Source organism: Lipophrys pholis (genome assembly GCF_963383615.2).
Source record: "Lipophrys pholis genome assembly, chromosome: 19".
NCBI classification, from domain to species: domain Eukaryota; kingdom Metazoa; phylum Chordata; class Actinopteri; order Blenniiformes; family Blenniidae; genus Lipophrys; species Lipophrys pholis.
Window position 1 is genome coordinate 12,700,457 of NC_137647.1, and position 14,635 is coordinate 12,715,091.

The 14,635-nt window shown below is 44.1% G+C and overlaps 2 protein-coding genes across 3 annotated transcripts; both read left to right on the top strand.

Moving 5' to 3' along the window:
- Positions 1-6,548: 6,548 nt before the first annotated feature.
- Positions 6,549-8,857, top strand: ppp1r27a (protein phosphatase 1, regulatory subunit 27a). Its single transcript, XM_080488532.1, has 3 exons — positions 6,549-7,334; positions 7,506-7,656; positions 8,038-8,857. The coding sequence occupies exons 1-3, from the start codon at positions 6,899-6,901 to the stop codon at positions 8,156-8,158; spliced, it is 708 nt and encodes a 235-aa protein (XP_080344658.1). The 5' UTR covers positions 6,549-6,898; the 3' UTR covers positions 8,159-8,857.
- Positions 8,858-10,721: 1,864 nt separating this feature from the next.
- mcrip1 (MAPK regulated corepressor interacting protein 1) lies at positions 10,722-13,427 on the top strand. Of its 2 annotated transcripts, none has more exons than XM_080487871.1 (5): positions 10,722-10,807; positions 11,425-11,518; positions 11,713-11,831; positions 12,479-12,583; positions 12,693-13,427. In XM_080487871.1, exons 2-5 carry the CDS (start codon positions 11,511-11,513, stop codon positions 12,755-12,757), a joined length of 297 nt encoding a protein of 98 aa, XP_080343997.1. In that variant the 5' UTR covers positions 10,722-10,807; positions 11,425-11,510; the 3' UTR covers positions 12,758-13,427. The 2 variants fall into 2 exon arrangements, with proteins under 2 accessions (XP_080343997.1, XP_080343998.1); XM_080487872.1 differs by having other exon boundaries at positions 10,731-10,807; positions 11,478-11,518.
- The last annotated feature ends 1,208 nt before the right edge of the window (positions 13,428-14,635 follow it).

Below are 14,635 nucleotides of genomic sequence, written 5' to 3' on the forward strand. Positions count from 1 at the left end.
AGTTGTGACACCCATTTGTAAGAAAACAAACATACATGGTTCAAACTAGATGATAAAGGAAGAGAATATTCCCTTTTTGCACAACAGTGTTTGTGAGGCCGGTGGCCTGCTTTCATTACATGTCACACAGACAGGATGCTTCACAGCTCTTATTTTTAGAAGTAAAAGTCACGTCCAACCTTACCTACATCACGTGAGTCAGGGTGTCAGAGTATTTGTCACCGGCCTTTTTGTAACACGTATAGCCCACTGATAAGCCTGTGTGACAGCTCGTTATTAAAATTGTTGTTCTTTTGGCTTCAGCATGCGTCCACTGAAAGGTTTATCTCTGAATAGCCGAAAGCATCCAGACGCTACAGCAAAGTGAAACAGTAGAAAGTCAAATACAAATACAAATATATTTTCTCAGAAACTTGACAACTTCAAAATGCACACAATAGCAGGTTTCGTCAAGTGCTTCTGTAAATAATGTTTTTCAATGTTTTTCAACTTTCGGGGGGGGGGGGGGTCAGGGCTTTTGATCATAAAGTTTGATAACAATTCCCAATTTATGTTAAATGGCAAAAAAAAAATTAAAAAAGCTGTGTGGTTAAGGTAATAATCCAGTCATCAAAAAGCACAGCTGCTTCAAAAGCATCAATATAAACACGTCGCTGACAGCTTGGTGGGAATTTTTTTTAAAATAAATGGATCTACACTCATTCCCTGCAAACTCACACCCATCTGGAACAATCCCGACATCCTGCAAAGAAAAAAACCAATAAACTTCCCAAGATGGCAAAATAAAGGAATAAGACACTTAGAACAACTTATCTCCAATAACTCTTTTATTCCATTTAATGAGCTAATAGAAACATATGGTATCAGTCAAAACAACTATCTGGAATATCTTCAGCTTAAGTCAATAATACAAACTAAGTTCAAACTAGAACAGATTAACTTGAACTTACCTCAGACAGTGACAAACCTCCTGAAGATCTCAGCACCTAAACCTCTTTCTAAAATTATCTCAATCCTGTCAGGTTCAAATATCTCAATATCCCTTCCCACGTTCAAATGGGAAGAAGATCTCAACATCAACAGAGACCCAACGTTTTGGTCAGAAATCTGTACAAATACATTCAAAATGAGCAAAAACCCCAATATACAGCTCATACAATACAAGATGCTTCACAGAGTTCATTACACGGGACAAAGGATGTTCAAGATGGGGCTCACTCCCACTAACATATGTTCAAACTGCACAGGTGATCTCCCAGATACCTATCTACACGCACTTTGGCTGTGTACGCCAGTCCAAACCTTCTGGCAAAAGATTTGTGAAGATTTATCGTTATGCCTGGGCCACCCTATTCCAGTCTCACCTTCACTTTGCTTGTTAGGAGATCTCACAGAAATTAAAAGAGAAAAAAATGAGTCCTGCATGCTCCTGGTTTCCCTAAGCGTCGCAAAAAAGGCGATCCTCATGAACTGGAAATCCAAAAGTAATTTGAAAATAAAGTTATTTAAAAACTTACTTCTAGACCACATCACATTGGAGAGAATGTCTGCTTGTAGGAAAAATCATTTGACACAATTTGAGTCCACATGGTCCCCAATAATTAAATACACCATGTAGCCCTGTGGGGGGGGGTAGTGGCTCCACCCCGGGGCTCTTGGGACCGTCCGTGGCTGGGGCGTCGTGGCTTTGGTGGTTGGTGGCTCTGTGGGCTCGGGGGTGTCCTAGCGTCTATGCTGGGGGGCTACGGCCTGGCCTGGGGAGTCCTGGGCGGGGGTGTGGGGGGGGCTCTGCTCTGGGCCGGGGTCGGGCCCGCTGGGGTGGGATGGGGGGGCTGGGCGTCGGGCCCCGGCTGGGCTGTCGACTGGGGGGGGGTTGGGGGCGGGTTGTCCGGGCCCTGGGGGTGCGGGGCCTCCCCCTTCCCGGTGGGGGTGCCCGCTGCGGCGCTGGGGGTGGGTCCTCCCTCTGGCCCCCTCCCCCGGTGGGGCGGGTTGGCCCCTGCTGCCGCGCTCCGGGTCTGCCTCATTCCCGGATTGGGGGGGGGGGCGGGGGACGGGGGGGGGCTCCGGGTTCTGGATGGACGGTTAACTGAGAGTGACCTCCAGGGCCTGATAGGGGTGTGCGTGTGCGTGTGCGTGTGCGTGTGCGTGTGCGTGTGTGTGTGTTGGGGTGTGTGGGTTGGGGTGTGGGGCTGTGTGGAGTGGGCGAATGAGGGGGGGTGCCCTGGCCACTGGCCTCCGGCTGGGCTCGCACTGGGCCCTGCGGGTCTCGGACTCTGCTGTCTGGCCGTTGGGTGGGGTGGGGGCTCCCTGCCCGGGTCCCCTTGCGGCGCCTTGTTTGGGGGGGTGTGGCCCCCCGGGTCCTAGGCCGGCCGCTCGGGGGGTGGGGTGGGGCAGCGCGGGGGGTCCAGCTGGGCCAAGGTCCTAGCGACGGGGGGACCCCCTCCCTCAGAACCCTCCCTGCCTTACCTCACCTTATATTACCCCACAATAGGGAACAGTGGGGCGGTGCCTAGGTGGGGGGTCCAGGCTACTTAATTGCGGTCTGGGTCCTCCCCCGACTTTGCACCACCCACAATTTTAACCACACTTAGTCATGCAGGGTCTTGAGGGGGTAAGCCGCTTTCGGGGTTCTGCCGCTTGTCAGCGGTAGAACGCCCGGGCCCCGCTACCCCCCAATTTTAAACCGCACCATAGACACACACATCGCATCCACCTTTTCAAAACACAAAAACACACCCTTACATACATCCAACACACATATAGGGCAGGGGAAGGGCGGGAGACGTGGCTCCCCCCAGCACCTCCCGCTGGGGTCCCGCCCCGGCCCGGGGTGAGTGCGGCTGGAGTGCGGGGGGCGCGCTCCCTCGGGCGTGGCGCTTGTGGGGGGGCTGGGGTGCGGTGCTCCTTCTCCACTTGCTGTTGGATTGGTGGAGGTTGGGATACCGCGGTGGCCGGGAGGGGGCCCGGCCGGCGGCCTGAGGGTGCGAGAGTCATCACCCCCCCCCCCGTTCCGTGTGTGTGTGTGTGTGTGTGTGTGTGTGTGTGTGTGTGCGGGGTGGGTCATGGGTTGGGTTTCCCAATCAAGACCCGGGGGGAGGGGTTATGGGGCGGGTGGAATATGAGGCTCCTGGGGGTGTAGAGTTGACTGTTCTCCGACCGGGGCCTGCGCCGGACTTCGCTTTCCTGGGTCTGGGGGCGGGGCTGGTCCGGGGCGCGGCGGCTGGGGCCGTCTCTGCCTTGCCGGGTTGGGGGGGGGCGGTGGGTGGGCCTGTTCCCGGGGGTGCGGTGGGACTCGCCGCCGGGGTTGGGGGGGCTCTCGGCCCGCTCGGCCCGGGGGCCCTGCTCCGGCCTTTTCTCGGCTTGGCGGCTTGGGTCGGGGCCTGGGGCCCTGTGCCCTTTGTCCTTCTCTTGTGGGCCCCTCTTGCCTGGGGGGGATTCCTCTCTGCATTCTCCGTCGGGTGCTTTTTGGGCGGGGGCGGGGCTCTCTGGGGTGGTTCGCTGGGGTCTCCCCGGGCCTGGGGGGCTTCTGTCTGCCGGGGTGGCGGTGTCCGGGCGCGGTGGCCTCGGACCCCGGGGTGTCACCACGGGTCCCCCCCACAACAGTTCCGGCCACACCCAGTGGACAAGCCACACACACTTACACACACATACACGCACACACACACACACACACACACACACACACACACACTTTCACTCCTCACGAAAGGTGCTTCTGAAGTTGCTTGTTGTCTGTCATCATTTGCTCAAACTTTAAAAATCATGTTCCTCTTTTGTTGTTGCCTCTTTGTTATTTCATGTTCCTGCTTCACGTTACTGTCTAGATAGAGCTGCTCAGGCTGGTTAAATCTAGGAAATCATCTTACTGTCTAGATAGAGCTGCTCAGGCTGGTTAATCTAGAAAATCATCTTACTGTCTAGATAGAGCTGCTCAGGCTGGTTCAATCTAATAACAGTTGGAAAGTATTTGGATGAGTGTGATTATTGCAAATAATATATGTAGCACAACAAGGACATTGTATGTTATCCCCTTCCCCCTCCCCCCTCCCCCCTCACCCCTCCCCCCTCGACTTTCTTCTCTCTCTTCTCTTCTCTCTCTCTTTGTGCGTTCCCCCCCGGTCGTGTACGGCAGCCATGCCAACTTCTGACGGAGAAGGCAACAGGTGGAGACTCCAGGTCTCTCCCTGTTGCAAGACCAAAACCTGTTCTGACTCCAAAGGCTCTCAATCACATCATATTGTTGGCCCAAGCTGCCGAACAGGACAAGGGCGAAAAAAAAAAAAAAAAAAAAAAAAAAAAAAGGTAATAATCCAGCAAGTACTTTAGTGGACACTGTCAATGTCATATGAATGGATAAATAGAAGAAAAAACATATGTATAATGGGTTAACAGAAAAAAATCTCCAGTTGTACTACACTTGGGGCTTTTCTTTGTGGAGTTTGCATGTCCTTCCTGTGCGAGTGTCCAAGTACCCTGATTTGATGTCATGTGTAATGTCATCAATATGAAGTCAGTATTTCACATCTAAAATTTAACTGCCTGCTCCCTGAACAGGGCTCTCCAATAAATTATAAATTTGCGACCTATTTTGCTTCCGAAATGTAATTTACAGATACTTAAACAGAATATGCAGTCAAAATGTATAAAAAGTGCGCAGAATTAATTTGTTGGTGCTGAATAATTTTATGAAGAATATACAGTGTATATCAAACACTGATCACTGAGAGCAAATTTAAAGGTCATATGAAGGCAGCTGATGATATACAGCAGAGGTGAAAGCTCTGAATCCTTTTTTAAGCAGCCACTTTTGTCGTTGGCCCTGTTCTGAACGCCTCAGTGCTTTCAACTCTGACTTCTTGGTTATTTGACTGATCATGACACGCAGGCCGAAGAGCAGGTAGGTATGGGAATGGCAGCCTACACTAAGTATAGCAAGAAGTCGTAACATGTGAGACCTCGCTCTGGCGTACGTCTAAGATTGGACTGTTACAAACAAACATTTTCACCCTCCGAGGTACCTGCAGCAGAGCAGGAGCAGCTGGAGGAAGCGTGACCCTCGAAACCCCAAAAGACAGAAAAGACACCCTGTAACCCAACAGCTGCTTCCAAAAGTCTATCCCTCAAGCATTCAAATGTTCGCCACTTGAATTTGGCTGGCCATTAGTCCTGATCCACTTTCCCCTGCTGCCCTGTTTAGAGACATTTAAAGCTGGGATCAACTCCTAACACAACACAGCTAAGTTGATTATTACCTGCTGAGATCAAATGGTTTAAGTACTTTCCTCTTTTCTGATCTGCTTACCATCAAAACTGGGAAGGGTTGCTTATATGGACATATATCATGATCAGTAATATATTAACTCTGTTTTGGCATGAGGGTATCTGTCGGTTTTCTGAATTTACATTCATTGAAACTGTTAATGCAGGATAGTATGATCATTAACAAGAGGGAGAAGGTGGGTGAAAAGATGCTAAATGATATCTTTAAAGAGGAAGATTTCAAAACAAAAGCTGGGGAGCAACGTATTGAAGGAAATCGGATGAGGCTCCAAAAGGAGGTCTCACTTTAAGTGGCTGGAGTTATGTTGAGAAACAAAAAACCTGAGGACAGCAGCAAGGCCATATCCCCTCTTCCACTGGCAGCCTCAGTCAAATATCAAAGTCTGCTTCCAAAGGTTTTGTGAACCAGTTATAACCAGCTCTGCCTTCCTAGGGGTCTGTCTGAGGACAGCTGGTGCCGCTGTGTTACAGCAACATTCACAAATCACGCTGTGAGAAAGATGACTTTTTCTACAATCTCCAATGTCATCGTCGTAGAAACCAACAACACATCTTGTCTGTGTGTGTTGAACTGTATGGCAAACGTTCAGTGTTGTAAATGTCACATTTCTGGCCACCATGTGACTTTTCAGTGGCATTTGAGGTTGGAGGCTACAAGTAGTGGTGTGGCCTCTTTGGTCATAACTTTCCAGGGAGAGTTTTACTGTTCTACCTGGACATGGGGGCGATGTGTCACATGATGAACATGCGGGTCATGCAACACGACAAGGAATGGAGAAGGGGCATCCAGATCCAAAACAAGTATCTTTGACTTACAACACACAAGTCAGCACATCAAAATGAAATCATGTGGCATTGCCATTTGTTTTTGTTTACCAATCCTGTATCACATTATTGACATAAAACCAATCGTGATTCACAGAGAAGTGGCACATCCAACTGGGTATTAGAGCTCAAAATGGGTTATAAAGTTTGTTTCAAGCATTGTATGCATATGTGCTACAGATCATATTGTGATGATTCTCTTCAGTCTCAAGCTCAACAAAGTCGTCGAATTGTTTACATGGTAGCAGCTGTGTTTCAATGGGGACATTTTGGTTGTCAATATTTTTATGATCAAGGGGTGTGTACTGTGTCAGTGGGCATGTGACTATACAGTGGGCGGAGCTAAATAGGGGTTGCTCATTTCTAAGCAGAAGTCACTGGATCTTAGGCCTTAAAATAGCAGTACAGAGGGTATATAGGGACCCTCTCTCACTCCCCCCATCATACTGCAGCTCCGTACTCCGGCAAATGTACTGTACAGCAAATAACGGCAAATTCGGACAAAGGAAATGATCAACAAGCAGGACCGAGTTGTGCAGATAGGCTAAAAGGAGGAAATTTGGACACTGAAGCAAAGCGAAGGATTTGAAAACTACCGGTCCAATCCAGTATCAACAGGAGCGTCTGGAGCTAGAAACCAAAAGGATACGGAGGACAAGAAAGATCCAGAGCAAAGGATACTGCTATTTCATTGGATTGTTGTGTTCCCTTGGATTTCCAACTTACCTCCTCCTGAGCTGAGCGTGTGTGTGTGTGTGGGGGGGGGGAAGACAAAGACACAACCATTGCAGGGATGAAGTACAACTACCACGTACCAGTGTCGTCGTACACGCGCAGTTCGCAGTACACGCCAACGTACCACACCCCCACCCATTACACCCCCTCACACTACACACCGTCAGCATACACGTCCACATACTCATCAGTGTCCAAGTACACTCCGACCCAGTACAGCACGACATATTACACCCCGTCATATCACACGCCCACTTACAAATCCACATCGGCCTACACGCCTTCATACAGCAAAGGGTCCCGCTACAGCTCAACACAGCGCACACAAGCACGGGAAAATCCTGCGCCTGTCATACCTGTCGCCCCTGCAAAGAGAACTGTGCACTTCCCCAATGACATCATCTTCCAGGATATCGTTAGACGGGGGGATTTAGAGCAAATTGGCCGATTCATGAGAGCAAGAAAAGTTCGCGTGGACACACTTTTCCACTCAGGTGAGCACAATCAGCGCACAACTTCTACTTTTTTTTCAACCAGGAGCCATCGGTTTTTATTCCCACTTGGCCATAGCCACACAAAAAAATAAAAAATAAAAACAAATTGGCAATTTTTAACTTAAAACTGTTTTGATGACAATGATCAGAGTGAAACAATCGATATTACAGGTATGGCGGCTATACATGAAGCTGTGCTAACAGGAAACCTGGAGGTGGTGAAGCTGCTGGTGAAATATGGTGCTGATGTCCATCAGAGAGATGAGGATGGCTGGACGCCACTTCACATGGCCTGCAGTGATGGGTACCCAGAAATAGCCAGGTAATTTTGAATCAAAGAAACAACTCTATAAACATGGTTCAATCTTTGGAAACACAGAATTAGTACATGCCCTGTGAAGATTGTACTCATGAAACATCCAAAGATCAATAGGAGACCGCTTAACTGTTTGGATGTTTAAAACTGATGGTGCACTGCAACTTCAGCTCTAAACAGAAGGAATATAAAACGTATCATTGTGCAAAATATTGTATGTCTAACAATGAAAAGATGAGTTTAAAGTAAGTGATTTACAACAATGCTTCTGGTGTGAGGGAGGTTACCAGTGAAGATGAGCTGCACAAAATATTACCTCTTATCAAATATGGGCATGTGTATTTGGGGACTTTATTTGATCGTATTTCTTCTATATTCTCCTCTCAGTTATCTGCTGTCTATGGGAGCCAGCACAGAGGCAGAGAATGAGAACGGCGAGAAGCCCGCAGACCTCATCGACCCAGACTGCACAGAGCTCGCCAAACTGTTTGAGACCGGCTGTGTGTGATTAGATCCCAAAAGGACTCGAAAGACAACAACCACAAAGAATTTTCTTTTTTTTTTTTTTTTTTTATAGAAATGGATGAGCTGCCATAAAGAGGAGCAAGAGCAAACAATACTACAACAAACTTTTCTGCCACAGCTTTTTTTTTTATTTGAAAAGTGTAGCACAAACAGCTCTAACATTGTTATTTTTCTTTTATATATTTACCTTCATTAAGCCTGTTCTGGTGGATGCTTTCTTCTATTATCTTTTTTTCAATGTTGGCACAACTTAACAATCAAATCATTTAGTTACAGCATATTGTTCAGATGAATGTACTCCCTCAGAAAACACCAGGGTGTATATTTTGCCATTTGTGTTTGTGTCGAAGCAAACCATATATTACCATGCTCATATATTTAATTTATATTTAAAAGTTTTTTGGCTGAAATGTTTGTTTTATCCAGAAAGAGTTCAGTATCCTCACTGCTGGGCAGGAAGAGGTTTATTCAAATAAAATTCAAAAAAAAGATTCTTTATCAAAGTTTCAAAGTGAAACCACAGAAAGCGCATTTTCTTTTGGCTCCATTGCAATAGTTTCCCTATTGGATCGCTTTTCTTTTCTGTAGTTTTAATGCCAGCAATGAAAGTCTTATAAATTTTATGTTCAAAACTATTTTTGTACATTTTCATAAATAAAGAAATCCTTTTTTAAATATGAGGAACTCACTGGTGTGGTTTCTTTATGGACACTGCGGTAAACACTACCTATGACCCACGGAATATCTACAGGTTGGTCAGGTTTGGTCGTTGCCTTAAAATTGCAATATTGTAATCAAAAATACATATCAATGCTCTACTACCATGATGACAAGTTCATTTTTGCCACTGAAACGATGGGACGATAACCTGTAAATATCAACAAAATATTAACCTTTGTTTTTGTTCACAGGTTTCCGGGTACATTTTTTTAAAATGGCCACATTTAATAAAATTTTCTTTTAACAAGAACGAGTTGAAATTCAACAATCTGAACCAAAATGTAACTACTGTGTTGAATTTGTGTTTTATTTGATTTTCCCAAATGTGACAAGAGTTTGCCACTTTATCTGCTCCGCTGTTTCTCTTCAGACTAATTGATACTAAAGTCTGCGGCTCCTCTGTGCACGTTACTTCTGCAATATCTAGCTTGCATGTCTTTAAAATTCAACCTCACAACATGCCTTTGATGCTATTTACAGAGCAATAGGCATCATCTGGGGCTGTGTAGCAAAAAATTGATATTTGTTTTTTAAAGAACAAGTTGGTGTTTTTGTTGGAATTTCTACACTCTACAAGGTCATCCCATAGTGTAGAATGGACCCTCCACTGTCCCTGCCAGGACAGTGTCAGCCTGCAGACCACAGATTTAACACCCCTGCCCTAGTATGTTATCCTGGCCTGAAGGAAAAACATTAAAATACTATCACAGCTCACAAAATGTAGCACTCATTCCATATTGCAGAGTGCCAAGTCTTGCATAACAAATAGGATTCTGGGATTAGTATGAATGCCACACTGTCCTAAGATGTCTGAACAAGTCAAACACAAGATGTGACCGGTGTCAGGACCACTATTATATCACAGCAAACCTTCCGTGGTGTGTGAAATCAGTTATTCCTCCTGTTGTTTTCAATCTACTTGTTCATTTTGATAACCTCGGCAGGTCAGATTCCACATGAGTAATTCCACTAGTACATTATGCCCTGTATTTCAATACCAAATGTTTCATCCCTCAATATCACTGTTGTTGTCATAAATTGTACGAGCATATCTTTTTTATATAAATTAATTCTGACGTATACTCAAGACCTGTAAGATCTTTTAATAATCTAATAATTTTATAATTTTATAAATGACATTATACAGATGCCATGTCGTCGGTGAGATGGTTTGCACATGTGCCAAGGAGAGAAAGTAGATATGCCTATCAGACAAAGAATGTTCTAGCTGGAGCTGCCGCACAGGAGGAGAAGAGGAAGACCTCAAGAAGATTCATGGATGTAGTGACTAAGGACTTTGAGATGGGTCTGTCGTGGAGACCCCTGATAAGTTGAAGGAGTGTGTAACTATGCACATATTCCTGCCAGTGATGCTATGACAGATTGTTTGTAGTTTTTTGACCCAGTTTGCCTCAAAATGTGATTTGATTGCACTTTTAGTGCCGTCTTCTGTCATTGTACTTCAGAATCACAACCATTTTGAAAAGGGCCTTGATGTCACTCGAAGGACACTCTGGCGATTGAGGTATGAAAATTATATTAAACAGAGACCTTTAAACAGGATGTTACCGACTGACACGATGTCCGTATCCTCGCAAAAGCACTTTTCCATTTGTGTTGATATAAGTCACTGATGATTTATTCTTCCTGTTTATTTACTTTACTGATATTTTTGTAATCTGTTGTGAAGTTTTTTGTTGGGAAATTTGAGAAAATACCATGATATTCAGGCATCATGACAGAAGAAGAAGAAGAAGAAGACAGTACTTTTGTTTTGTTTTTTTATACGGAGAATTGCTTCCGCTTCCGGTTGTTTTCCCGGAAATGATTGGTTGGCATAGGCAACGTTTTAGGCAGCATTTACGGCATTTGGTCTGTGAATAAAGACATTATAAGGAGCCATTACACAAAGGTTTGTTGACTAAGTTATCGCCTTTATACGAAGCAGCTTTGAAATAGTTCTTCTTTGCCAAAAGTGTTTATAATAAGCACGACGTACTAACGAAATAGTTGTTAGCTGTTTTTAGCTAGCGCTACTAGACAATGTGAACCCACAGCTAGCGAGCTACACGGCTAAAGTTAGCTACATGAAATATTCGTGTCAGTCAGTGTCGTTAGTTAGACATAGCTATAGGAAGGAGACTCACAGGTTGTTCAAGATCCCGATCATTGTTCATGAAAATCGCTAAATATAAGCACGTTTCTGTCTGCTGACTGCTGCTAACGTTACTAAAACAGATGGAGTCTGAACGTAAACAAAGCGTCTTGGTAATGAACGTCAGGATGTGTTACTTATACATTGTGCGCCTTAGCTTCATATAAACTAGTTATTTTATTATGATCGGTGTTATGTGATCTAACAAGTGGATATAGGCGATCATTTAAAAGGTTGCTAGCAAGTGTGTTGCCGGTAGCTAACGTATAGTTTACCACTTCCTATACTTAGCGTGCAGTTAGTGTTTGTGTGATGCTGGAACTGATTTTCTTAGATCACGTTGTGATACTCAAGTTGTCGCTGTTTATTGTTAGAATTCAGCTGGGGACTTCTAAACCTTTGCTTCTGTCAAATCCACTCACCACAGAGGAGCGAAGAGCGAGTACAGACTGCAAACAGAATGACCAGGTCTGAATAAAATCACCACTCCTCAGTGCTGATAAATAATTTGAAATAGGATACATTTATGCAGTTTTAGGTATGCATGCTTTGACCCTGAGGCACATAATTCATGTGTAACTACGAGTAAACAATGGAAAGAACAGTGTAAAGTGATGACTGTCTGCACTGTTACTGATCTGGGTGTTTATATGTCTGTGAAGCTCATCAGCTCCCAGGATGGTGAACAGTTACAAGCGGACATCAAGCCCTCGATCCCCTACTAACAGTGGGGAGCTCTTTACCCCAGCACATGAAGAAAATGTGCGCTTTATATATGATAGTAAGTATGTCAATCGCTTTGTGTTATCTTGAGGAAACCAAAGTCATCAGTAACTGCTGTAACTTTTTTTTCTTTTAAACTAAATAGCATTTAAGATGTTAAAACCGTCTTATCAATAATATGCTCACAGTTATTGTATGTTAACATGTTTATCTTAAACTTCCCTAATCAATGAAAGGTGCCATGATCTTCAGTACAAATACATGTCACATTTTCTGCAAACGATCATACAGAAAGACAGGTATAAGAATTGATTTATTTCTTAATGTGACTGTGAAAATACCATGGTTTGCTTTTTTAGTATCAGATCATTTTTGTTAATAACCTCAAACTATGCATCAGTGATCATTTAAACGATCATTGATTAACTTTTTTGGGGGCGTTTGAATCAGATCAAGTTTTTTACGGCCTTGTTTCATGGAAGCACTCATGCAGTTGAAGAATTGCTAATAAAAAATAAATTAAAAAAAGGTGGGGTGGGTGGATGCAGTGACATTTGGATTGTAATCTAACCGTGTCTTTCAGTTACTTAAAAAACTCAATATTTAATAAATTGAATATTCTGTGTGTGTGTGAGTGTCTTACCATGTCATTAGCATAGGATTGCCTGAATGTATTAATTGAGATATCATCCTCACTTGTTCCAGCCTGGCAGTGCGTGCTCCGGGACATCAGATCAACACAAAATAGTGAACGCAATGATCGTGGGCCACAGGAGTATGTGGAGAAGAACCCAAATCCAAACCTACATTGTAAGTTCCACTGTAATACAGGCATAATAGCTTTTCACTGCGTTACACCAAAAGATTGAATAATTTGAGGACTGCGTAGTTAATTTCTTTTATGTGTGTGTTCTTACAGCTTTCACACCAGTAGACCTGAGTGACCTCAAAAAACGCAACACACAGGACTCAAAGAAGTCCTAGTCTTTCTCGTCATGATTCCGCCATTTATTTTTTTCCACCTACTATCCTCAAGAACTTTTCCTCCATCAGCCCTTCGTCAGCCTGAACCGTTAGTCCTGTTGGCTTGTCTAACACAGAATGCAAAACACATTTCTGAACTCTGGACCATAGCAAACCCCATTTCTTACTTTACCCTCTGCAAGTGTCGAAGAAGAAAAGAACTGGGATTTCAGGGAGCACAAGAGCTCCCCTCTTGTGGTTCATGTTTTTTTAAGCCACGAAACACATGTACATTCTCTATGAGGACTTCCTGACATCCGGTGCCGAGGTACAAACTGTTTGTTTCTCAACAGGACACAAAAGACTGCAGTCTTAATACAATTCTACTACTATTTCTTCTATGACTTTGGAGGAAAATGTGAAAGGGCTGACTTTTTTTTTTTGTTTGTTTGTTTTGAAAGCTAGATTGATAAATTGTAGAAGTAAATGAATGGCCACGTTGGATACACCTTATGGGCAAGTTTTGAAAGCCAAAACACAATCTAAAAGGCCAACGTTTTTATTATACATCTCTTGCCCATCAGAAGGTCTTAAATGAATATAGCCCCCGCCCCGGAGTATGCTGCCCCTGGTTTATCTTCCCTCCTCCCCCAGGCTTGAAACAAAATGTTGAATAAAAGACTTTTACAGTACTTCTGTGCGTCTCCATCCCACCTACTTGAATTTGCCGTATTGTTGTTAATAAGATACCTTAGTGTAAACTTGTTTTTACAAAGATACACTTTGTCGGACTGCACATGCTGGTTAGGTGAATGGGTGTCTTCACACTGGCCTCTGGTGTTAGTGGATGCATGTGTGATTGTTTCTATTGGGTCTCCACCAACAGCTACCCTAACTTAGTTGAAGCAGTTTAGAGGATGGAAGGAGAGATCATGAAGCCATATATTCGAAAGACATTAATTCAATGTATCTTATTATAACTGACAATATTGATTGTTATTCGGTTCATAACATTTGTCCTTCCGTCTATCAAGAGGCGGTGCACTCTGGATAAGTCACCAGTCAATCACAGGGAACACAGACAGACGAATCATTAACACTCATACCTACGGGTAAATTACAGTGAACAGTGAGCTTCAAACATGTTTTTGGACTGTTGGAGAAAACCTTCTGCGGGTATGGTGAGAACATGCAACCACACTCAAACTGGGGTCCATAACATTTGTTTACCCTTAGTTATTTCTCCATATTCAAATTTGTTAGTATTGTTTATGTTTTTGGCTGCATATGCGTAATGCAATATAGAAGAATAGGGAAAACCAGCAAAGACATTCATTCCATAGAAAGTAGTTATTTCAGGTCAGTATTTCAACTTGCACCGTGCATTCAACCTGACATTTGCAAAACAACTCCAAACGTGACAAAGACACCACGAGTGCCCTTTTCTCTTGACAGAAAGCAGGTTCACATGGAGCACATGTTGACTGGCCCCCTGTTTCCCAGACCTGAATTCAATTGAGCACCTTTGGGACACCATGAATCATCTAATAGCACACTGTCCAGGAGCTGACTGACGCCGTCCGTCATCTCATCAGAAGCATGCATGATGCTGTGGGGAATACATACAGTCTGGGCACATGAAGGCCATACACACTACTAAGCCATATTATCAGCTATCCATAGGAAACTCTGAATAGTTGGATCAACCTGTGGTTGGACTTTTCCACAGTTCCATTATTTATACAAAACAATTTTCATGGATTGTTTTACAATATTTTGTTCTCAACAGATTACACTATCTAATCATTAAAGATTTTCATTTGGAATATTTCCTTGATCGAAATCTGAAATGTTTGATTAAGTGTAACTTGTATTTTTGGAGCAGTATATATATCCATA